Below are 25,521 nucleotides of genomic sequence, written 5' to 3'. Positions count from 1 at the left end.
AGTGAGAGGAGCTAATGAATTTCTTTGTCACTAAGATGGAGACCATCTGATCAGCTGCCTTTCCCACTTCCCTGTCGTCCCCTAACCCGCCAGGCTGAATTTCTGTAACGTTCCCCATTGCCCTCACTCTGACCTCGCGCCTTTCTCTAGTTGCTTTCCTATCTCCCATCACATCCTCTCTATGATGATCTTGTCCATGAGATCCACCTCCTGCTCCTTTGACCTTATTCCTACTAAATTGCTGATCTCTCAGCTTACCTTCTCCATGTTAGCTGCTGTTGTTAACGGTGTTCTCTCCAAGTACTGTTCCCCTCTCCTTCTAAACTGTTATCATCACCCCTACTCGAAACCAACACTTGACTCCATCATCCTTGCAACTGTCCCTTTCTTGAATGTGCTGTCACGTCTCAAATCCATGCCCATCTTTTGTGGAACTCCCTTGCCACAGTAGCGCAATAGCTAATAAAATTGCAAATGACATCCTATGTGATACTAACAAAGATAAACTTCCACTCCTTGACCTTCTTGACCTGTTTTTAGCTTTGACACCGTTGACCATGCCATATTCTCAACGGTCATCCAGTTGGTTGGGCTGTGCTTACCAGGTTTCATTTTTATCTGCCTAATTATAGTCAGACTGTCATCTGCAATGGCTTCTCTTCCAGACCCCGTACCATTCCCGCCCAAGGATCTATCCTTGGACCCCTTCTACTCATATACATGCTGCCCTGTGGAGATAACGGAAAAAACACAGAATAAGGCACCAGCTCGACCTAATCACTACCTCTATTGAATCCTCCACTGTCACTAAATTGTCAGATTGCTTGTCTGACATCAAATACTGGGTGAACAGAAATTTCTTCCAGTTAAATATGAGGAAGATCAAAGCCAATATCTTTGGTCCCTGCTACAGGCTTCATTCCCTAGCTATTGACTGTATCCATCTCATTTGCAACTGTAAAACTGTGGCCCCAAAATGTATTGCCTGTCACACATTCGTGCCACCACTGAAATCGTTTTTTTTTCCACCTCTACTACATTGCCTGACTTTGCTCCAACCTCAGCTCATCTGCTGCCGAAACTGTCGTCTATTGTTGTAAATAGACTTGACTATTCCAATGCACTCATATCCAGCCTAGCACATCCTACCCTCCGTAGACTTGAGGTCATCTAAAACTCTGCTGCCTATGTCCTTAATTGCACAAGGTTCCATTTGCTCATCATTCTTGTACTTGATGACTAACCTTAGCTCCTGGGTAAGCAACGTCTTCATTTTAAAATTCTCCTCTTTGTTTTCAACTCCTTCCACGGCCTTGACCCCTCCCTATCTCTGTCATCTCACTGAGCACCACAACCCTTCAAAATATCTGCACTCATCTGATTCTGGCCTCTTAAGCATCCTCAATTTTAATTGCTCCCGTGTTGGTGGATGAACCTTCTGCTTCTTAGGCCTTAAGTTCTGGAGCACCCTCCCTATATCTGTCTGCCTCTGCTTCTTCCTTTGGGAGATTTCTTAGAATCTCCCTTTGACCAAGCTTGTAATATTTAATATTTCCTAGTATCTCCTTATGGGACTTGGTGCCAAATTTTATTCTGTAATACTCCTGTGAAGTGCCTTTTATTTTATTACGTTGAAGGTGCCTTATAAATACATGCTGAGGGTTTCGAAGACGATGGCTTCATTTGTTCTAATATTTAATCGGAGTAAATTTTAGCTCAACTCAGGTGGGATGTTGAGTAAGTAGTGATAAATCAGGCAGTGGAGAGGTGGTGGTGGTGGTGTTGGCGTACATGTGGATTCTGACACCATGTCTATAGATATTGAGGCCACAGATAAATGAGAAAGAAGGGTCCAACGTTACATCCTCGAGAGGCCTGAGAAGTAACTGTGTGGGTTTGGAAGTGAAATTGTTGCAGGTGATTCTCTGGCTACAACTGGATAGATGAAAATGTAACCTAGTCTCACCCAGCTGGATGACGGAGGAGAGATGTTAGACAAGGATGGCATGGTCAGTGGGGTGGTCAATCATGTCAAAGGCTGCAGACTGGAAGAGAATGAAGAGGTGCAATTCTTTACCATAGTTGCAGCATACGGAATCTCATTTGTGACCATTAGGGCCATTTCATTGGTGTTGCAGGGACAGAAAATTGATTGGAGAGATTCAAACATGGTATTGCAGGAAAGATGGGCACTAATTGTGAGGTAACAACCTCTTCAAGGACTTTAGTCGGCAAAGAGCTTGGAGATGGGGAGTAGAATGCTAGAACAGAGGTTTCAAGGTGACTGTTTTGAGGAGGAGAGTGGATAGCAGATTTGAAAGGAAGAGGGCAGTATCTGAGGATAGGGAATGATAACAGGTAACGTAGGGGTCAGGGAGGGAAATTGAGTGCTTGGCAGTTTAATGGAAATCGAGAAGATCGTAGAGCATGATGTGAGTTCAGGGCTAGGGCAAGGGAAAAACTTAGTTTGATGGGCAAAAGAAGGGGAAGAAGGGTGCTGAGTCTGCTGAATGGATGGTCTCAATCATAATGTCAAAGAACTCCATGAACTCCTTGTAATTCTTCAATGTGAAGATGGAGGGGACAGGGAAGAGGGGTTTCATAATAATCGAGAAAAGAAGCTGGGGTTATATCTGCAAAGTTTTGGTAGAGAAGTAGTTTCCAATGTGATCCAACCAGACCTGGCAATGTTGGTGTAGAAAATGACCTGAATGAATGAAACTTGAATCAGTTAGAAATGATCTTTTTGTTGAGAATGCACTTCATACTTGTAGGACTTTGCAGAGTGGAGCAGTTGTAAAGAACTCCTTGTGAGTTCAGGTATTGGGGGTGGTACACCTGAATCAGGGTGGGGTGATGTATCTGAGGGGACGAATGACGCCTCTTATTGTCGCACCTCCTTTTTCTCAGCCAAATTGAAGAAAGTGAAGAAGAGGAGGAAGCGTGAGGAGGAACTCTCGTCCGGAGAATCCCCACGGAGGACCGAGATGAAAATATTCGCCAAGTTCTCGCATGATGCTCCTCCTCTAGGTTCAAAGAAAAAGCACCTGAATTTAGAGCAATTGAATGCACGGAGACGCAAGGTTTGGCTCAGTATCGCCAAAAAGGAGGTTCCCAAGGTGAGCACTTGGAGTGTTACACACCGCATACAGCAAGCAACAGTGCTCTTGTGCTGCCCATTAGACATGCTGCAGTGGTAGCAGAAGGGGGGTTTCCTGCCTGTTTCCCGCCATAAATACTTGCTTCCACCTGCTCCTCTCGCAGCAAGACTTCGGGCTTTCCTGATAGTTGTCATTGCAGGGTAGGCTGGTAGAGTTCTGCTTTTCACTGGCAATCGATGAGCGTGGCTGGCAGAGAAGGAAGAGGTGCAATTCTTTACCATTGGTTACATTGGTGGAGCTGGGGTTGGTTGTGGGAGGTAGCGCACAGGTTGAGAGATCGGGCAGGGATTAGAGTGTAATTTAGATTTGACTTAGTATGTGTGATTACCTTTGACTTTTGCAGTGAGGTATTGGAATGGGAGAAAGAAAAGGCCAGGAATTGAAAATAGGAACAAGGATAACATGGAGAAGGTGCAGCAGTAGCGGAAGGAAAGGAATTTAGCCAAGTTGCCTTGGGCACTGCCCCCCCTAACTGTACTGTGGTACTCATATGATATGCACAGCAACTGTGTTTGATCATTAGTCAGTGCTTTTTTATTCTTCCATGGGATGTGAGCATTGCTGGCAAGCCCAGCATTCATTGCTCATCCTTCATTCCCTTGAGAAGATGCTGTTGCTTTCTTGTACTGCTGCAGCCCATCTGTGGTGGAATTTTATGGCTCCATTGCAGCAGGGGCGGGGCTGTAAAATGCAGCAAGCAGGTCAAAAGTCCAATGACTTTGGGACTGTAAAATCTCACCAGCGTAAAATTCCACCCCTGGTGTAGTTACACCCACTGTGCTGTAAGGAAGTGAGTCCCCAGTTTCTGGCCCAGTGACAGCGAAGGAACAGTGAATATCATTCTGAGTCAGGATGGTGTGTGGCTTGGAAGGGAACTTGCAGGGTTTGGAAGGTGAGTCAAAGGGAGCTTGACAAGTTTGGCAGTGCATCTTGTGTATGGTATGTAAGGCTGCCACTGTGCGCTGGAGTGGAGGGTGTGAATGTTTAAGGTGGTGGATGGGGTACCAATCAAGCAGGCTGCTTTGCCCTAGATGCTGTCAAGCTTCTCCAGTATTGTTGGAGCTGCACTCATCCAGGCAAGCGGAGAGTGTTCCATCATACCCCTGACTTGTAGATGGTGCACAGGCTTTGGGTGTGGGGGAGAAGGGTCAGGGGCTAAGTTACTCGCTACAGAATTCCTAGCCTCTGACCAGCTTCAGTAGCCACAGTATTTATATGGCTGGTCCAGTTCAGTTTCTGGCCAATTGTAATCCCCAAGATGTTGATGGTTGGCGATTCAGCAATGGTAAAGCCATTGAATATCATGGGGAGATGGTTAGATTCTCTCTTGTTGGAGATGGTCATTGCCTGGCACTTGTGTGGTGTGAATACTACTTGCCACTTATCAGTCCAAGCCTGAATGTTGTCCAGATCTTGCTACACATGGACAAGGACTGTTTCAGTATCTGAGGAGTTATGAATGGCACTGAACACTGCAATCATCATTGAACTTCTGACCTTATGGAAGGGAGGTCATTGCTGAAGCACCTGAAGGTGGTGGAGTCTAGGACACTGTTGAAAGCGTGTTGGTTACGCAACGGTGTCTCCTTAAATGAGTCTTTGTAGTCTTCTGTATGTTAACTTTAAGACTTTATTAACAAGAAAAACTATTTACACATACAGTAAAAGGTACAGGCGAGGAGCTGGTTCCATACTCAGGTCTTAACACACCTCTGCTCAACACCACATGGACCCCTGGGTCTGGGTCACACTTAGATCACACTATACTCTGTCCCACATTAACCCTTTAGGTGCCAGACTCTTGTACTACAGACACTACCCCGAGGAACTCCTGCAGGGGTGTCCTGGGATTGGTCTCCGACAACCACCGCCATCTTCCTTTGTGCTAGGTATGACTCCAACCAGTGGAGAGTTTGCTCCTTGATTCTCATTGGCTTCCATTTCACTAAGGCTCCTAGTGCCACATTCGGTCAAATGCTGCCTTAATGTCAAGGGCAGTCATTCTCACCATCTCTTAAATTAAGCTCTTATGTCCATTGGACTGCAATGGCTCATTATCACCACATTGAGGGCAATTAAGGATGGACATAAATGCCGGCCTAGCCAGCAATGCCCGCATCCTGTGATAGACTATTTTAAAAACTCTGTCATGATTCCTATCGTCAAATAGCAGGCCAACGCTTGCTAGCTAGTGTCTGTGGAATTGAATCCTGGCAAGAGTCATTGCTTTCACAACTGAACAGAAATTGGAGAAATAAAACAAAACTACACAGGTGAAAGATGGACCAAGGAGTTGGGGGGTAAGAAGCTGCAATGTATATTAAAAGAAAACTTATGATTGCTATTATGGAAATGATGAGAAAACAAGACAAAGTACAAAATCTTTCCTGAATTCCTATAGGTTCTTGAATATTCCTTGTAGAATGACACAAATGGGAATGCACAGGAAGGAAGAAATAATCAACAGGGGATGTCTGCTCTGATGGAAGGGCAGGTTAGCTCTCAGGAATTTTGGTCTAGTCTGCTCCTGTCCAGTTCCATGAGACTGGCTGCAAATGTTTTGCTGTGTTTGTATTTTGTGCCAAGGAGTGACAGGTTTCCACCTCCGCCTTCTCTGCTCTAAGGAAATTGCCTATCGAGTCTCTCTTCATAGCTGAAACATATATTCAGCAGCTCCAATTTCTGCAGTGCTCCAAATGGAGTGAGGAAGGGTTTATTTGGTCCCATTATGTAAGTGAAAAAATCAGACCCTGGGAATTATAAACCTGTCAATTGACATGGATTGTAGGGATGTTGCTGTTGGGCAATATATGGGATATGATTTATGATTTACACAGCTTGTACTTTTTGCAGGTCTACAAGCAGAAGTCCTCTGCACGCAACATGATCCTCACCAACACCAAGAAGGTAAGTCTGACCCACACTGAAATATGACAAATTGAAGATAAATGAATGGGCTGTGCACATATTGGATCTCTGGGATGGGGTGAGTGGGGTCCTGCTTGCTTGGTTGGGACAGGGTGGCTGGGGTCCTGCCTGCTCATGTTTGGGGCAGCAGGTTGATTTGGGGACATAATGGGTTCCAGGGCTGATGTGTTTCAAGTCACTGAAAAGATGAACTTTGTCAATGGGGACAGTGCTTTCATTTTGTGTAAGAAAAAGAATTGGAGCAGGAGTCCTAGTAACTAAGTGCTTGTGCTGGCTGCAGTACACTGGGCTGTCTTTTTTATGGTTCTGTACAGTAAAATAACTTCGAAATATCAAAGACTAATTGCTAGAGATTGCCTCGATAGTTGAGGCGGGAAGAGTTCTGAGGTATATGCATTGCTTGGGTTAGGTTGAGTGACAGGAAGGTTTCTCGGCCCACAGTACTACACACAGCTGACGATGGCTCACTATACAGTGCTGCAACTTGAACCACTGAGGATATTGATACGCATGTCCTATATTGTTGTCTTTCCCCCAGCTGGCTCACCAGTGTATGCGAGAGGTGCGGAGGGCTGCTATCCAAGCGCAGAAAAACTGTAAAGAAACGCTGCCTCGGGCCCGAAGACTAACCAAAGAGATGCTTTTGTACTGGAAAAAGTATGATAAAGTGGAGAAGGAGCATAGAAAACGGGCAGAGAAAGAGGCTCTGGAACAGCGGAAACTCGATGAAGAGATGCGTGAGGTTAGAGGGGTCTTGTTCTTGAGCTCTTTTCCACCATTTCACAGCTAATAGAGCATTGTTAGAAGGACAAAAACTTCTGAGATAAAGGAGTAGGCCCATCACTTGTACAGTCTCTGGCCAGTCTATCAGTTGGTTTTGAAATTTTCAATTGACTCCCAGTCTGAATAGCTTTTTGGAGAGAGTTTCAGATTTCCACTACTCTCTGCATGTCCTCATGTCACCCCTGAACTGCCTAGCTCCTAATTTCAAGGCTTTGCCCACTTGTTCTGACCTCTCCCCATCAGAGGATATAGTTCTACCCTATCAAATACAAACCTAGTTGGTGTGACCTGTCCCCATAATGTACTTTTAGCACTGGTATCGTTCTGGTGAATCTGTGCATCACCTGTTCCAAGGCTGATAGAATCTCCTGAGACGTGACAAACAGAACTGAATATAGTACTCCATATCTGGTCTGACCTGAGATTCATAAAAATAATTCTGTTTGCCCAAGACTGCTTAAGCACAAATGGAGGTTGTATGTGGGCCACTGCTCTATATATATTAGTCATAGTCATAGAGTCATACAGCACAGAAACAGGCACTTTGGCCCATCATGTCCGTGCCGGCCATCAAGCACCTATCTATTCTAATCTCATTTTCTAGTACTTGGCCCGTACTCCTGTATGCTATGATGTTTCCAGTGCTCATCTAAATACTACTTAAATGTTGTGACGGTTCCTGCCCCTCAGGCAGTGTGTTTCAGATTCCAACCACCCTCTGGGTGAAAAATTCTTTCCTCAAATTTCCTCTAAACCTCCTGCCCCTTACCTTAAATTGATGCCCCCAGTTATTGACACCTCTGCTAAGGGGAAAAGTTTCCTCCTATCTACTCTATCTATCCCCCTCATAATTTTGTATACCTCTATCAGGTTTCCCCCTCCGCCTTCTCTGCTCTAAGGAAAACAACCCTTGCCTATCGAGTCTCTCTTCATAGCTGAAACATATATTCAGCAGCTCCAATTTCTGCAGTGCTCCAAATGGAGTGAGGAAGGGTTTATTTGGTCCCATTATGTAAGTGAAAAAATCAGACCCTGGGAATTACAAACCTGCCAATTGACATGGATTGTAGGGATGTTGCTGTTGGGCATTTTATGGGATATGATTTATGATCCCTTAGAGAGTTCTGTGGATTTCCTGGATACCCTATCTCACTGATTCAATGGAATTCTTTGAATTGACTATACTATTGGATGATGGCAATCTGGTTCCAAAATGCCACATAGAAGGCTTCTTAAAAAAAAAATTAGATTGTATGGGATTATAGGGCAGATGTCAGGCTGGTCAAGCAACAAGTCTTGTGTATCATTGTTGGGAGTAAAGCTAGATGGGCCCTGGTCACAGTTGGAATTCCATAAGGCTCAGTTTTGCTAACCACCTTACACAACAATTTAGATGAAAGCATGAAGGGAACCACTTATAAATTTGCACATAACATGTAACTGCACAGGCTAAGGTATTTGGACCAAATCAGTAGGCGACAGACTAAAGGGGGAATGGTCTTCGTGACAGAACCTGCAGTTTGGACAAAGTGTCATACATTTGGATTTGAGAAATTATAAACACATCTCCACTCTGCAGGAGTGTCAGTTAAAGACAGTTTGTGAGAAACCTGGAGTTGTGGGTGACAACAGTGTGTAAGCAGTTTGAAGAGTTATAGGGAACACACAGGGTTTTGGGGTTAATGTGAGAACTAAACATACTAATGGACATCATCTCCCCCTCTCCCAAATCCTCTGTGTTCCATGTAACTGCTACACACTGCACTGTTGAAGTTGCCACAACAGCTATCAATAGAATTCTGGGAAACAATTTAATGTCATATAGCTGCCATAATTGTCCCACACCCACCTTCTGGAAATCCATAAAATAAATAATCCTCTTTTTTGGGGGAAAAAAACATGTAAATTTACCTGTGAAGATGTGCTAAAACTTCCTCCTCTTACATAATGCTTCACCTCTGAGCAGCCTGTACCCTCTTCTCCCCCACACTCCCTCATCTCCACCAGACAACTCTTAGATCTGCTTTTATTGACCCTAGGCGAAGAGACAGCAGCGGAAGTTGAACTTCCTAATCACACAAACTGAGCTGTATGCGCACTTTATGAGCCGGAAGAGAGCTTCCGGGAACGATGCGCTGCAGGAAGAAATCTTGATGAAGCTGGATGACAGTGTGATTTACAGACAGATTGACATCGGAGGAGGAGTGATGGTTAACGTCAGTCAGGAGGATTATGGTAAGAAAGTACTCTGATACTGAAGAGGTGAAAGTGTGTGCCTGTAATTCAATAAGATCCTGTAACCCCTTGCCCCCACCGTAGACCTTTGTGTGTGTTTGTGTGTGTGTGTGTGTGTGTGTGTGTGTGTGTGTGTGTGTAGACCAGAACTCCCCTGCTTTTCTTCAAAATGATGCTGTGGGATCAGGACAGAAACAAAGGAACTACAAGGGGAAACAATGTAGTATGTTTTTAAAAATAATGTTTCACTCAAACAGCCATAGATTTAAATCAGAAACTTAGGATTTAGGAGCAGGCCCTTCAAGCCTGCTCTGCCATTCAATAAGATCATGGCTGATGGATCATGGTTGCGCTTTCATTTCCACTTTCCTTTCTGTCCCCCTCCCATTACCCTTGACTCCCTTGTTTATCAAAAATCTGTCTAACTCTGCCATGAATAGATTCAATGGCCCAGCCTCCACTGTTCCCTGGGGAAGAGAATCCCACATACTATTTGAAAAAAGGTATAATTGCATAAGAAATAGTGTTCAATAATCAATTGTCTGATGCACCTTGTTCTATGATTAATAGCTTCTTGATTGGTGAAGCGTGTGGCAATCCTCACTGAAGTGTCCTTATTATACAACACTGCTGTGAAAGGAAGATTACGGCGAAAAGGCATTGTTAGCTGGTAATGCCTGGGAAAGATTCTGAATGCCCTGCTTTGACTACACTTTATGTTTGAGTATACACGTGGTTAAAGGGCAAATGGGCTCCAACATGCACTCAGTGTTACATCTCTTGTATTCTGCTCCTATCCTTTGAGAACTCTGAATCTCTATCACGCTCGGCAATACATCTCCTGTATTCTGCTCTGATCCTGTGGGTAAGCCTTTCACTGACACTACCCTAACATTCAGACTCAGAAAAAAAATGGAGTACTCCATGGCACTTAAAGGGAGATTCTATTTTAAAGACAATGAATGGATCTATTGCCTGGTGTCCTTGTGCCCTTCTGTCCCATTTTTGTCTAGTGTCAGCTCTTCCCTGTGCCATCATGTTGGAAACTTCTCTAATCCTGAATTGGCCGACCAGCTGTTGATTGTTGCCATGTAAAATTCCTGTTATGAGTAATGTACCTGGCTGATTAGAAATCTTTTGAGGTTAACAGATCCTGCATTATTGGGCAAGACCAGTCCATTTTTGTACTGGAGTACAGAGGGACTGAACCCCCTGTGTGTATGAGGGCTGCACTATTGGCCTTGCTGGGCTAATAAGAGAATGGCTAGAATCTATATTTCAGGTGTGAGTAACAGGGCACTTAGAAAATCATGTGATTTGGCTGAGTCAACATAGAATTGTGAAAAGAGAAATCTTGTTTGACAAATCGGTTTGGGGTTCTATGAGGTTAGAGCTAGCAGGGTGGATATGGGGCAACCACTGGCTGTAGTATATATTTGAATTTTCATAAAACATTTGATAAGGCGCTGCATAAGAGATTATTGCATAAAATTGGGGCCCATAGAATTGGGGGCATATATAAACATGGATTGTAAATTGGTTAACTGACAAAAAACAGAATAGGATTAAACAGGTAATTTTTCAGGTTTGTTTTATTCATTCATGGGATGAGGGTGTTGATGGCTAGGCCAGCATTTATTGCCCATCCCTAATTGCCCTTGTTCAGAGGGCATTTAAGAGTCAACCACATTGCTGTGGGCCTGGAGTCATTTGTAGGCCAGACCAGGTAAGGACAGATAAGTTGGGCAGGTTGTAAGTAATGGAGTACAGTGCTGGGGTCTCAGCTATTTATGGTCTTTGTCAGTGGCTTAGAGAGGGAACTGAGTGTAATGTATCCAAATTTGTTGACGATATAAAGTTTGAAACACAGAACTTAGGTGGTAAAGTAAGCTGCGAGGGGGACACAAAGAGGTGGTAAAAGGTTATAGACAGGTTAAGTCTTTGGGCAAGAACATGGCAGATGGAATATAATGTGGAGAAGTGTGAAGTTATCCATTTTGGTTGGAAAAATAGAAAAGCACAATATATTTTAAATGGTGAGGGACTAGGAAATGTTGGTATTCATAAGGACCTGGGTGTTCTTGTATACAAACCATAGTTAACCTGCAGGTGTAGCAAACCTTTATGAGGAATCTCTTTATAATAAAGGAATTGGAGTACAAGAGTTTAGAAGGCTTTCAGCAATTGTGCAGGCCTTGGTGAGACCACACCTGGAGTACTGTGTACAGTTAAGCCTTCTTACCTAATGAAGGATATACTTACCTCAGAGAGAGAGAACGTCGAAGGTTCAGTAGACTGATCCTGGGATAAGGAATTGTCCTCTAAGAGGAAGATTAAGTAGACTGGGCCTAAATTCCCTGGAGTTTAGAGGATCGAGAGGTGATCTCATTGAAACATATAAAATTCTTAAGTGGTTGAAAAAGATAGGTACTCGGCTGTTTCCCCCGACTGGGGAGTCTAGAACTGGGGTTTACAGTCTCATAATAAGTGGTCGGCTATTTAGGACTGAGATGAGAACTTTCTTCACTTGAAGGGTTCTGAACTTGTGAATTCTCTACCACAAAGAGCCATGAGTGCTCAGCTGTTGCATATATTCAAGTCAGAGATTGAGATTGTTAGATACTATGGGAATCAAAGGATATGGGAGTCGTACGAGAAGGTGTAGCTGAGGTGGAAGATCAGCCTAACTAGTTCCAGGCAGGGATTAAGCTTGGGTCCTTCCTGGTCTGTGTTTCTCCAAACCTGACCAGGTGTTCATTTGAAACCATCTGCCAGTGCAGTATTAACCAGGTTGCCATTATTATAAAGTTATTGAGAAATAATACATTGTCACAATTTTTTTGTTTTCTGCATCCTACACAAACTGCAAGAATAGTTTGACTCGATCATAACCTGAGAACATGCATTAATAAAGCTGCCGGTAAACAACTGTATTCCAAAACCCAAGTCATATAAAGTTACAGAGTGTGTACCTTTGAGTTGAATTTCACTAGTTCAATGTGTTTTTTCTCCATGCATCAACCTGTTGCCAAGAATTTGGGGCAAAGTCTCCAGCCCCTCTGCCAGAGATGGTTAGATTAAACAGACATGAGAGCATCAAATATTGTAATAATTGATTTGGCCTGCCTAGGTTTTTTGTGCTTTTGTTTTCAGGTTTTCTGGGATCTTAAGGGGTTGGCAAAGAGAGACAAATCTCAAAAAAAAAACCATTCCTGACCGTCCTTTTCAGAGCCAGTACAAGCGAAGTACAGAAAAAGACATTCCAGGCAATTTAGGCTGCATGGATAACCAGACCTGTGCTCTATAGAAAATAAATAAAGCTTACAGAAGCAGACTGGAGCATTACAATACAAGGAGAAAATTCATAAACTGGGATTTTACACCCTGCACACAGTGGCCTTGACACTGGTCTGGTAGTATGATCGTCAGCAAATCTGCCCCAATATCTGCTAAATACTGTGCAAAACTTAAGTCTGTCCACAGTTATTAACAGTCAAAACCCAGAGCCTGAACATGATGATGTGACTTTGTCAAATTTGTCTCGTTTCACAAAACACATTCATAATGAACCAGATAAATGAGAAACCCAGCCCCACACTTTTCGTCACTGAACATACATTGCTACCAATATGTGCAAAGACTAACAATGGCACTGAACAGTTCATACAGTAAAGCTATTAGGCCCGTCATGCCTTTGTCAACTCTTTTATGGAGCTATCCAATGAGTCCCACTCCATTGCTCTTCCCCCATAATTTTTCCTCTGTAATTTTTTTCCCTCTGAGTATATATCCAACTTTCTTTTGAATGTTACTAAATAATCACCTTCCACCATCTTCCAGGCAGAGCATTTTGTATCACAATAATTCACTATGTTTTTAAAAAGAAAACCTCATGTCATGTCTGGTTCCTTTGCATTAAATCTGTGTCCTCTGGTTACTGACCATTCTGCACTGGAAACAGCTTTTTCTTATTTACTCTATCAAAGCTGTTGATGATTTTGAACACCAGGACCTGGTAACTTTTCACCTTTTGAGGACTGCTGACCTTTTAAATGCACCCTTTTTGTCTATTTTTATCCTATCCAATGTCACCTTTTATGGTTACATTTCTAGTGAAGATAGATGCAAAGTACTCATTTAGTACCTCAGCTATGCTTTCTGCCTCCACGCGATGATCTTTTTTAGCGCTATATCCACCCCACCCTTCTTTTGACTACCTTTTAGGAATTTCTGTTTATAAAATCCTTTAGGCTTCCTCTTCAATGTTGAACGCTTAATCTGTTCTCATCGCCTCCCTCTGCCCCTCATTGCTGCCTTTATATCTCCTTTGTAGTTTGTATATTTAGCTCAGTTCTTTACTGCATTAAGAACTTCACAATTGTCATGAGCCTTCTTTTTCTGTCTCATTGCAACCTCCATATCTTTAGTCATTCAAGGAATTCCATCTTTGCATGCCGTTCCTTCCCTCTGTTCTGGAATGAGTCTACTCTATACCTGAACTACCTCCTCTTTGTAAGTCTCTCATTGATCACTGTTTCGTCTATCAATATTTTGTTCCAATCCATCTGGGCATGATCCCTTTTCAGCTCACTGTTAACCCTCCTCCAGTTAAGTATTTTTGTTTGATTGCTCCTTGTCCTTTTCCATAACTACTGTAAACCTGATATTGTGTTCACTGTTCCCCAGCTGCACTCCACTTCTCCCTCTTCATTGTCCGGATCGAGCACTACTTCCTTGCTTGGTGTACTGGGAATACACTGATTAAAGAAAGCTCTCTTGTCCACATTTCAGGAATTTATTCCCTTCTTTCCCCTTTACATTGTTACTATCCTAGTCTGTATTATGGTCATTGAAGACACCATTATCACTAATCTGTAATTTTCACCTTTCTGTAAAATGCCTACAAGTTTGTACCTCTATCTCCTTATCACCATTCAGTGGTGACCTATTGTTCCTTAATTTTAACCAAATAGGTTCTGTCTTTGACCCCTCAACTCTATCAACCCTCACCAGTGTCAAATAGGTGCTTTGATTAATACAGCTATACCCCAGCCCCTCCTCTTTTTTATTTTTCTATCTATCCTGAACACCTAGTAGCCAGGAATATTGAGTTCCCAATCCTCTCTCTCTTTCAACCAAGTCTTTTATTGCCAGTATATTGTAGGGCAGTATATCATAGAGACTTGTGCCTGCAGCTCACCAACCTTGTTTAACAATGCTCTGTGTATTTACGAACATGCATTCCAAACTCATATTAGACTGTTTCACGTTTGCCCCTCCTATTTCTGAACTATTCACTCTAGTGCTCTTTACCTTTCCCAGTTCTTTGTACCTTGCACCTTGTTTCCAAATACACCTTTTTTCTTCTCTCTAATCTTATGCATCCTAGTGACCATTCCCCAGCCAGATTAGTTCTGAAGACTTGCTGGCTATTTGATACTAAGGTGTCCCTGGCCCAAAAGCTTGGTGCTGGTTTGAACTTTTAAATATGTAGTTATTTAACCCAAGAATCACCAAAAGCTTTGATGTATTGGCTCCACCATTTCACAAGTGGAACCCTTTCTCCCTGCCCCTTCAATGATTGCATTAAGGAGTTGCTACACAGCAACTCATAATAAAACACAGCAACTCTATAAACCTCAACGGCACAGGTCAGGACCAACATGCACAAATTAGTGGCATCTCGCCCTAAAACAGACTGCACCTCAACAAATCTCTTATACAGTGTGCCAGTTATAGACAGTGACTGCAGAGGGAATCCATCAAACAGGAGGTTGCCTTAGTGTCCGCATTCAAGCTGAGAACTCTCTCCTCTTGCTTTCTCACCCACAATCCCGTCAATAAAAGTTATTTGGTCCATCTAAGTTCAGAAATAACAAGACAAAGTGTAACCAGTTATTGTAGCATTTCAATATGTTAATGTCTATGTGCACCTGTATGTGTACATAGTAATGCACGACCTTTTAGTATGTGTCCCTTTACCCCGTGTCTGTGCTGCACTTGTCACAAGGCTGAAGTGCAGTCCTCTGTGTCTGTCAATAGATCACTGTCGCAAGGTGTACAAGCTAGATCCTGGGTGCTCTGATGGAGAGTCAACCCAAATTAGAAACTGGTTACCTCTTGGATGCTGATAGCGCTGTTGTGTATTTCTAGCATTTGCAATTTTATTTTGAGTTAACAGAAAATGCAACATTTTTTGTTTTATGTCCAAAATTGTTGCCCTTGTTTTTAAGTTGCTTTATGTCTTCACATCATATCTTAGTTCCCTAATCTTAATCATGTCAGGCAGATTTTCCTTTGAACTATTGCTGTCTCTGCTCCAGCATTGGTAACCGCCTGTCTACTCCCTATGCTGATGCCCTCTGGAATTCTCTACTATCTCCTCCCCGCCCTAGCAGCTCAATTCTGCTTTCAGAAATCTTCTCAATACTGTTCTCTTCAACCATGCCTTTAGTTCCCCACTCTCACCTCACCATTCTCCTTCCCTTCCCATAAGCTTAGAGTACACCATTTCTCTTTCTTCTTTACTGCAAAGTTATTTTCCTGCGCATGAGGAGTGCTATGTAAATGCGTGTTGTTGCCTGATGCAGACTGGAGTGTGTCTGCTGTACATGTGTAACACTGACAGTTTTAGTCTCACTATTTCCTCACAGTGGCATGCACAGTTTTTTTGATGTGATCCATTTTGCAAGGATGTAACCAAGGCCGTGGGTAGATATGTTATTTAGATATGTTATCGTCAGCCTTGGTCAATCTGACACCCTCATGATTATAGGCATGGAAGCCTGGGAAATTGTGCCTGCCTGGCATAGACACAGCTCTATAGCCTGCAATTCCTGCTGCCTTACAGATGCAGTGAGTGAGTAGCTGGGTAATGAAAGCCAATGAGTTTAACTTTTTCGTGGCACAATCCTCATGTAAAGAGGAGCCTTTGAACAAATCTCATTTGGTGAATTGGGGCTAATTGTCTCTTTCTTCTAGAATCTCATGACAACTAAGAGTCTTTCCTTTTCTTCCATTTTGGTTAGTTCTCTGCAATTTCTTTACCGTTATGTTGGGTGTACGTTATGATTCATTAGAGGGTAGGTCTCTTGATTCTGTGATATTGAACTTGAAACAAGGTTCAAAGATGCAGTTGCCGATCTCATCTGAAAGCCCTAGGTAACCAGTGAGGTGGACTTAATATGGTTTACCAACCTGAGCCCCAATGAAAGCATAGTCATGGCATGTTTAAGGTCTTAAAGTATGTTTTATTTCTAATTTGCAGATAGTGAATACTATAAAGCACAGGCACTGAAGAATGCGGAGGATGCCTTTCGAGTGCAGCAAGCCAAAGTAAGTGGCTCGAGTTTTACAGGTGTTGATAATCGTTATGTTCACTTGCGGCTCTCCTGGCCTAGTCTTTGGGGCGTAGGATATGCTTCACGATAATGAGTTTGTTTTGCTTTGTGCTATATTTTCACTACAATCTGTTTTGAAGCAGTGCAGCATGTAAATTTGTGTGAGATCCCTGATCAAGAATGAGTTGTGTAGGTGTTTGAGAATGGAATTGGTGTGCAGTTGGGGCACTTGTTATCAGCATGAAGTACTTGCTTATTTGTTAGCAGCTAAAAGGCACCCTCTCTACTCTGCCCCAGCAAAACATCTTAGCATCAATTGCAAGAACATCCTACTTCACCATTGTGACATTTACCACAAATGCCATCATGCAATATGAGAGTAAGTTTGCTAAGTCAGTGTAAAGTAGAAGGCAGTTCTGTGTTTTAAATTTGCCCCCTCCAGGATTGCCTTAACTCACCAGGTAAGGCTATTGCAGCCAATGGAGAAACCTTTGTTCCATCAAGAGAGCTGGATTCACACCCAGGTCTCCAATGAAAAGGTAAGAACTGTTGGGTTTTCTGAGTGATAGTGTTGATTTTTGAAGGGCTTCAGAACACGTTATGTTGGTGTGTTGATGTTGACGGTTTTTTGTTTATCACAGAGATGGTTTTTAATCGCTAGTTGCACAGCTGTTCACTTTCACTCCTGTTTCTGTGATCTGTTGGTTGTTTCTGATTTTTGAATAGTACCGGGCAAACAGGAAGAACAGTTGACATTTATATAGCACATTAGTTATTAAAGCCATCACTGTTTGCTTTGTAAATCAAAATATCTTGGAATAGTTACAGCAAGAAGGAGGCCATTCAGCGTGTCATGTTTGTGTCGACTGTCTACGTGAGCAGCCCACCTAATCCCACTCCCCCTGCCTTTTTCCCATAGCCCTTCAAACTTTTTTTCTTCAGATAATTATCCAGTTCCTTTTTTAAAAGCCATGATTGAATCCGCCTCCACCACAATCTCTAAGACAATGCATTCCAGACCCTAACAACTTGCGTTTAAAAAAAGGTTTTTCCTTGTGTTGCCATCGCTTCTTTTGCCCCTTAAATCGATGTCCTCTGGTTCTCAATCCTTTCACCAATGAGAACAGTTTTTCCCTATCTACACTCTCATGATTTTGAATACCTCGATCAAATTTCCTCTCAACCTTCTCTTTTCTCCAAGGAGAACAGCCCCAGCTTCTCCAGCCTATCCATGTAACTGAAGTTCCTCATCCCTGGAACCATTCTCATGAATCTTTTCTGCATCCTCTAATGCCTTCAGATTCTTCCTAAAGTGGGGTGCCCAGAACCGGATGCAATAATTTGGTTAAGGAAAGCTGATGTTTTATACAAGTTTATCATAACTTACTTGCTTTTGTACTCTTATGCCCCTGTTTATGAAGCTCGAATCTTGTTATGCTTTATTAACTGCTCTCTCAACCTGCCTTCAATGATTTGTCCACCTGCTCCTGCGCCCCCTTTAAAATTGTACCCTTTATTTTATATTGCCTCCTTATTCTTCCTATCAAAATGAATCACTTCACACTTTTTTTGCATTAAATTTCACCTGCCAATTGTCCACCCATTCCACCAACCTGTCTTCTGAAGCTTAACACTATCCTTCTCACAGTTCACGTTACTTCCAAGTTTTGTATCATCCACAAATTTTGAAATTGTACCCTGTATACCTAAGTCTAGGCCATTAATATATATCGAGAAAAGAAGGGGTCCTGGGGAACTCCACTGTAAACCTTCCTCCATCTTGAAAAATAACCCCTATACTCTCTTTTCTGTCACTAAACCAATTTTGTATCTGCCACTGTCCCTTTTACTCCATGAGCTCTAACTGTGCTTGCAAGCCTGTTGTGTAGCACATTATCAAATGCTTTTGGAAATATATAGAAAAACAGATATTGTGCCAAAGGTAAAGAGGTTAGGAGGATGATTGAAAGCTTGGTTTAAAAAAAAAAGGGTTTTCAGGGCTTTTTGAAAGAGGAGGGAGAAATAGAGAGGTGAAAATGTATAGGAGGGGAGTTCCAGAGAGTGGGACAAAGTGATCCAAAGGCTCAGCGTCAAAAGTGGAAGTTGTACAAAGCTAAAGTTGGAGAACCTCAGAATGCGTGGAGGGGAATATAAGACTGGAGCGATACAGCCACAGATCTGTGGAGGTATTTTGTAGGTGAAGGGTTTGAATTTAATATGTTGGAGACAGGGAGCCAATGCAGGTCAGCAGGTCTGGGGATGACGTGCGAGGGAGACTTAATGATGGACAGGATGTGCTTTGCTGACTTTTAGATAAGTTGGAGTTTGTGGAGAATAAAAAGCCATTGGGAAGTAGAAGAATCATACCTGAAGGAGACCAAAGTCTCATCAGCTGTGGGTGCCATACACCAGTAGGAGGGAATATCCTTTCCTTCTCTGGTGCCTTGTGTCAACCTGTAAATGTGTCGACTTGCACTGATAGCCTTACCTACTGAGAAGTGCTGCTTTCACATGAATCAGTTTACGTTCATACAACCTTATTATTAAAGTAGCACCTTGCTGTAATAAGAGAGAATTAAACTGGCTGTTCTGTGCTGTGAATTAGAGGGATTTGGTTCTTGTTGAGTTATTGTGGGTAGCTCAGTTTAGTAATTTGCTGTTTTGTTCATGGATTTTGACAGTGTTGTTACTGAATAGTTTGTAGCTTAACACTTAAAGTAGACCTGTTGCAGCGCTATGTAAATATAATTTTGCATGTACTGTACTTAATTACAGTAACAGCTGAATTGATTGTGGAAGGTGTAGATTCTGAGCTTTCACAGGTTCAGCACTATAATTGGCTAGAATGATTGGTTCAATGGGGCATCATTGTGTGTTTCATTCTACCAGCAGGCAGTGTGACGCAAGAACTGAAATTCCGAAATTCCGAATCTCGCAGTAAAGATCGCACTGAAGACCGTGCAACACTAGGTTCAGAATAGGTTGCTCGTCTTCCAGTCTGCACTTCTCAAAATTACAATGGTGACCAATTGTGGAAACTGTATGTTCTTTTGCTTTCAGACTCGATTGTTCGATGAAGAGGCAAAGGAGAGCCGCATGGCAGCACTGCGGGCAGCCAATGAATCTGGGACTGGTTTTGGGGAGAGTTACAGCTTGGCCAATCCTTCCATTCGAGCTGGTGAAGACATTCCACAACCTTCCATGTTCAATGGCAAACTCAAGGCCTACCAACTGAAGGGAATGAATTGGCTTGCTAACCTCTATGAACAGGTAAAATTGGAGCAAAAACAGCATGTTTGAAAGCGTGTGTATGCCTGTATGTGTGCACAGGTTTAGGTGTGACTCAGTGACTCAGTCCTTCAGTGGTAGCGAAGGTCTCACTTACCGCACCATTGTCCATGGCAGGCATTGTGATTTGTCTGTGTCATAGAAACATAGAAAATAGGAGCAAGAGTAGGCCAGTTGACCCTTCGAGTCTGCTCCGCCATTTATTATGATCATGGATGACCATCCAACTTAATAGCCTGTTCCCGTTTTCTCCCCATATCCTTTGATCCCTTTCACCCCACGAGCTACATCTAACTCCTTCTTGAAAACATACAATGTTCTGACCTCAATTACTTTCTGTGGTAGCGAATTCCACAGGCTCACCACTCTCTGGGTGAAGAAATTTCTCCTCATCTCAGTCCTAAATGGTCTACCCCGTATCCTCAGACTGTGACCCCTGGTTCTGGACTCCCCCACCATCGGGAACATCCTTCCTGCATCTACCCTGCCTAGTTTTGTTAGAATTTTATAGGTTTCTCAGTTATAGGATGCCCCCTCATTCTTCTGAACTCCAGCGAATATAATCCTAACCGACTCAATCTCTCCTCATATGTCAGACCCGCCGTCCCAGGAATCAGTCTGGTAAACCTTCGCTGCACTCCCTTTATAGCAAGAACATCCTTCCTCAGATAAGGAGACCAAAACTGCGCACACTATTCCAGGTGTGGTCTCACCAAGGCCCTGTATAATTGCAGCATGACATCCCTGCTCCTGTACTCGAATGCTCTCGCTATGAAGGCCAACATACCATTTGCCTTCTTTACCACCTGTTGCATCTGCATGCTTACCTTCAGCGACTGCTGTCCCATGAATCAGAGTGGCATAGTCAGAATGCTACTGTTTCTACCCATTATTGATGACTTCTTTGAATCGCTATAGTTATATGATACATTCAGGACCACGTGGAGTTTATCTGTGGGGTTTTCCATTCACAAAGGCAATTCAAAATAGCTGCATCACCATCTCTAAATCTAATATTTATCACTGTGTGGCACAGGAGTTTGGTAGCTCACTGACGGCACCAACTGGCAGTCTCCAAACTTCAGGTTAGCATTGCTTGCATGTCCGTGTACTGTTTCATAGCACAGCTATCTGTTTGAAGGGAGAACTAGCTAGGAATGTTGCTTTAACTGAATGCCTGCCTGAAAGGAGTACAGTGTGTTTGCCTCCACTGTGGCTTCATGTGGCTCTATCTTGTTTTAAATTTATTTTTCTTTTCCCTTCAGGGTATCAATGGGATTCTGGCTGATGAAATGGGGCTCGGTAAGACGGTGCAGAGCATTGCTTTCTTGGCACATTTAGCTGAGGTGAGATTTGTAGAATATTTGAGTATTAGAATAGTCAACACAGAATGCTGCTGCATGCAGGCTGCTTCGTGCTCTGTTCTGCACAGCTTTAGATCTGCTGATGGAATTTATCTAACTAATCCTCAAGAGTTCCTTTCTCTGCTGTTTTCTCCATTTTTTTCCTGTAGGGTAAACTCCACCCCCACCCCCACCCCCATAGATCAATTTTTTCCATTTGGTTTAAATTTCACATTGGTATCATGTTCTTCATCTGCCTGACGGCTCAGATGTAACATGGACCAGAAACAAAAGTAAAGCTCCCAATACACTGTCCTGTGGAGCACTCCCAGGGCAAGTACTGCCTGGGTTAGATACAAAGTAAAGCTCCCATATACTGTCCCATCAAACACTCCCAGGGCAGGGGCAGCATGGGCTAGATAAAGAGCACTCTACATCAGAAATGTTCAACCATTTGGAAATGGGCTGGATTAAAAACTCTCTCGCACAAAATTTAAACCAAGATGGCCATGGCCACAATTTGCAAATCCAAGACCCTGGTTCACGCAGACCAACTCCCATACATAAAAACAACACCCCCTCCAACCCCAGTTTCAAAGTCTAAGCTACTTTGCCCCATTCTCGGTAACCTACTGTTCACTTTTCCTCCTCAATGCTTATCTAACCCCTCAGTCCAATTTACAATTTGTGGTCCGTTTGTGATGTTATGCTGTGTTGTCAGTCTTCTGCATTCTCTTCACATTAAACACCATAGTCAGCACGAAGATACAAACATGGGTACCTGAGGTGATAACGTGTAGCCCATCAACTACTGCGCATACAAAAATTGTCACAGTCTTTTTACTAACTTATCTGACTAACTGAATTTGTGCATTTTTGTTGACTGAATTAATTCTTGTGCAGAGAGAAAACATCTGGGGTCCATTCTTAATCATCTCTCCTGCGTCCACACTTAACAACTGGCATCAGGAATTCTCCAGATTTGTGTCTCGATTCAAGGTAATGGGCAAGAAGGGAAGAGTGGCACAGTCGGGCTCTGCAGTGTTGGTGCATAGGGAATAAATATTTGTAATGTTGCAGCCATCGCTATTGCATCTTGTAACTCAAGCTTGGAGGTGCAAGTGTGTAGCTGGATGTGGGCTGTCACAGTGAAGATGCTTATACTGCTACAGCACCTTGTTATATACGTTACTCTCCAGGCTTTCTTTTCAGTCTGAATTCCTAAATAGCTGCATATACACTTCAGAAGTTACATTGCAAATATTACAATTCTGCTGTTATGCCAACCAGTGGCTGAACAAGTTTAATGGTTTGAGTGATGTGAACCATGCCAGTGCTGAGCCAGAACCAGGCCTTGCCAGGCGCTGACCTGTGCCTATGCTCTCTGGGCTGGTCCATGTGGGTAGAGAGTGTGCACTGTGCATCTATCTGTGTGGGTGTCTCAGTAGATTGAGATGACTGTTGTTAAGCTTGGTTTTCTGAGTAGTGCTGGCACCAGGTGGCAGTATTGCATTATCAATTACTGTACTGCAAATAAATGTGAACATGTGCTGTCAGTAAACCTGGAATCTGACTGCATTTGGTATGCAGGCACTGAAGAAATCGTCTAATTTTCTGCAGCTTCGAGAGAAAGGGGGCACGTTCACTGCCTGCTGCATGAAAAACATAGAACGCTTGTTATGCTTAAGGTCATGGTGGCACAGTCAGGAATTGTAGAATTATGAGCTAAAAATAGAAGTTACCTTAGGCATGGATTTCAATCCCTGTCCACTGGCTTCTGAGTGACTTGCTGCATCTCACCCAATATTGGACAGACAAAGAGGAGGTTTGCATTGGATATGGAGCTGGAAGAAATATTCTATTTTATTTCACATTGGATATGATTTTCTATCTTTTTTGTGATTCAAATGCATTTCCATTTTGCAGGAAGTCCCAAATATCATCTGTAATAAAAAGTCAAGGAAGAAGGAACTTGCATACTATATAGTGCTGCTCGGGATGTAGCAACACGCCTCATAGCCAATTATTTACTTTTGAAGTGTATTCAGTGTTATGTGGGAAATGCAACAACCACTGTACTCTCAGCAACATCCCTCGGACAGCAGTGAGATAAGTGTCCAAATGATGAGTGCTGGTTGAGGAAGATATATTTGCCAGGACACTTGTTTTTTGAAATAGTGCTGTGGGATATTTTGTGTCCACCTGAGGGAGGTCAGGGCCTCAGTTTAACGTCTCATCCAAAAGATGCTATCTCTGACAATGCAACACTCCCTCAGTGCAAGCAGTTTATCGGTAAAATCTTTGTGGGCCAGAGGGTAATTCAGCCAATTCCGAGGTTGATGGATGGAGTTACGGACATGTCCCTGAATATGTTCTATCATGGGCTATGCATAAAACACCTAGCCTAATCACACTTTCCTGCTCACTCCCCACCATCTTGAATATGCCACCCAGTTTGACCCCACTCTCCTGCTTACTCCACATATACATTAATGTCAATTAGTTCAATTTCAACCCTGTAGTCACGGTCCCTGCGCTCTAATACCCTATCTAGTGTAATCCTGCTCTTCTGCTTGCTTCTCTTACTCTTTAACTTCTCACTCTCTTTGCTTCACATACCCATTAGTATCCCAGTGAGTCCAACCCAAGACTCCTACTTGTTCACCATACCCTTCGTTATCCAACCTAATCTCATCTATCTCACTTGCTCTGCACACCCTTTATTATTCCATCTTATTATCGACCCATAGATCTTTGGACACAATGGGCTGGATGTCCCACAAGGTCATGGGATTCAGAGTGCAGGAATTGCTTCCTTTTCTTTGCCTCAGTGCCACCGCTCTGTCTTATCACTAAGATGTGACTTGAAGCATGATGCAGCTTGATGGCCAAGTCGTTGCCATTTTGAACATTTGATAGCAAGCCCATTCCAGCCATTACTGTCCAATGCTGCTGTGCTTCAAGGAGGGCTTCAGGGCGCCTTTGAAGTGTTTTCTTTGTCCTCTCCTGGAACCTTGGCCATTTGAGAGTTGAGAAAACAGAACCTGGCAGGGGAGGTGCTTTTCGGACATCTGGGCACTGTCCTGCCCATTGAAGTTGATTTTGCAGGAGTTTTGTCTGAATGCTTGTGGAGCTGGCTTCAGGAAGGACACTAAAATTTGTCCGATGGTCCTCCTAATGAGTCCGGAGGGATTCATAAGGAGGAGGCATTGCTGATGGAATTTTTCTAGTACTCTTGTGTCATTCATGCACAGTACAGGTCTCACTGCAGTACAAGGGTGTGGTGACGACAACTCCTCTGTACACCAGGACTTTCGTTGACTTGCAGAGGCCTTTGTTGTCAAATACTCTGCCATAGTTTGCAGAAGGCTGAGCTGCCACAGCTGAAATGGTGTTTTATCTCGTCATTGATGGCCTTTTGAGAGAGGCAGGTGCCAAGGTATGGCAAGTGCTCAACATATTCCAGAGTCTCTCCTTCAACATATTTGGGAAGTGGAATATTTGTTGACCAGGTGTGGGTTGATATGAATTTTGTTTTGACAACATTGAAGGACAGGCCAAGTTTCTTGTATGCAAAATTCAAGAGTGGCTTGCAAAGTGAACAATGACACTTCAGTCATTCACAAGCTGTAGATCATGTGTTACTATGGTGGTCAGTTTAGTTTTGGCATGGGGACGACTGAGGTTAGAGTTTTCCATCTAGGTGGTATCTAAGACTGACACCAGAGGGCAATTGATCTTTGAGGTGAATAAGAATTGACAAGTAGATTGTAAATAGTATGTTCTGTCTTCATCTTGCTGACTGCTGGAAGCAGTTGACTACTACTCACTTGGTCATAATCCTGAAGACTTCTTTCAGATTGCCTTTGTATCCTTCCGGTAATGAGGGAGCAAAATTATATACAGTTCTTCAAGTGGAGCCTAAGATCTTTTACAAGTCAAATATTACTTGAGTTTTTCTAACCTATGCCTCTAGCTATAAAGATTATATTTTGCCATTTTTATAGCTTTATCTATTTGTTTATATTATACAGGTGCATCAATAGCCATTTTGAGGTGGAACATTCCACGTTTAATAATCCAACCCAAAAGAATCTTCCAACTTCCTCCTTTGTCCTTCTCATGACAATCTGCAGTCTGTGCCCCCATTAGTGACAATTTTTTAACTAATTGAATCCCTTTCATTGTTTACCCTTTCCAAATCTTTCCTAATTTTCCAAAATATCTTAGATTTCCTAGGAATCATTTTGTAATCCAAAGTATTCTGTCTTGGATCTTCACACTGCAGCTCCTTACCTTTTTGCTTCCCAAAATTTATTGACTTCTGTGAAAAAAATCATTTGATTTTAGGAATCAGTCTTTTCTGATTTCCCCCTCACATCTTCTATAGGGCCCATTTACATCCATAGTAGTATTCTGCCTCCTGACACCTGACGATCTGCA

At 42.8% G+C, this 25,521-nt stretch overlaps 1 protein-coding gene across 3 annotated transcripts in view; it reads left to right on the top strand.

Moving 5' to 3' along the window:
- Positions 1–25,521, top strand: part of ino80 (INO80 complex ATPase subunit) — a 199,588-nt gene that overhangs the window by 44,852 nt on the left and 129,215 nt on the right. For 2 of the 3 annotated variants that reach the window (XM_078562944.1, XM_078562945.1), the window contains exons 7-14: positions 2,911–3,119; positions 6,015–6,068; positions 6,628–6,831; positions 8,912–9,107; positions 16,375–16,442; positions 19,508–19,717; positions 21,001–21,081; positions 21,982–22,077. In XM_078562944.1, coding sequence (XP_078419070.1) covers positions 2,911–3,119; positions 6,015–6,068; positions 6,628–6,831; positions 8,912–9,107; positions 16,375–16,442; positions 19,508–19,717; positions 21,001–21,081; positions 21,982–22,077 — 1,118 coding nt within the window. Of the gene's footprint in view, positions 1–2,910; positions 3,120–5,998; positions 6,069–6,627; positions 6,832–8,911; positions 9,108–16,374; positions 16,443–19,507; positions 19,718–21,000; positions 21,082–21,981; positions 22,078–25,521 lie in introns of all 3 variants that reach the window. The other variant, XM_078562947.1, reaches the window with a different exon arrangement.

This window comes from Cetorhinus maximus, chromosome 18 (assembly GCF_964194155.1).
Source record: "Cetorhinus maximus chromosome 18, sCetMax3.hap1.1, whole genome shotgun sequence".
NCBI lineage: Eukaryota > Metazoa > Chordata > Chondrichthyes > Lamniformes > Cetorhinidae > Cetorhinus > Cetorhinus maximus.
This window is presented reverse-complemented; position numbering and strand designations above follow the sequence as displayed.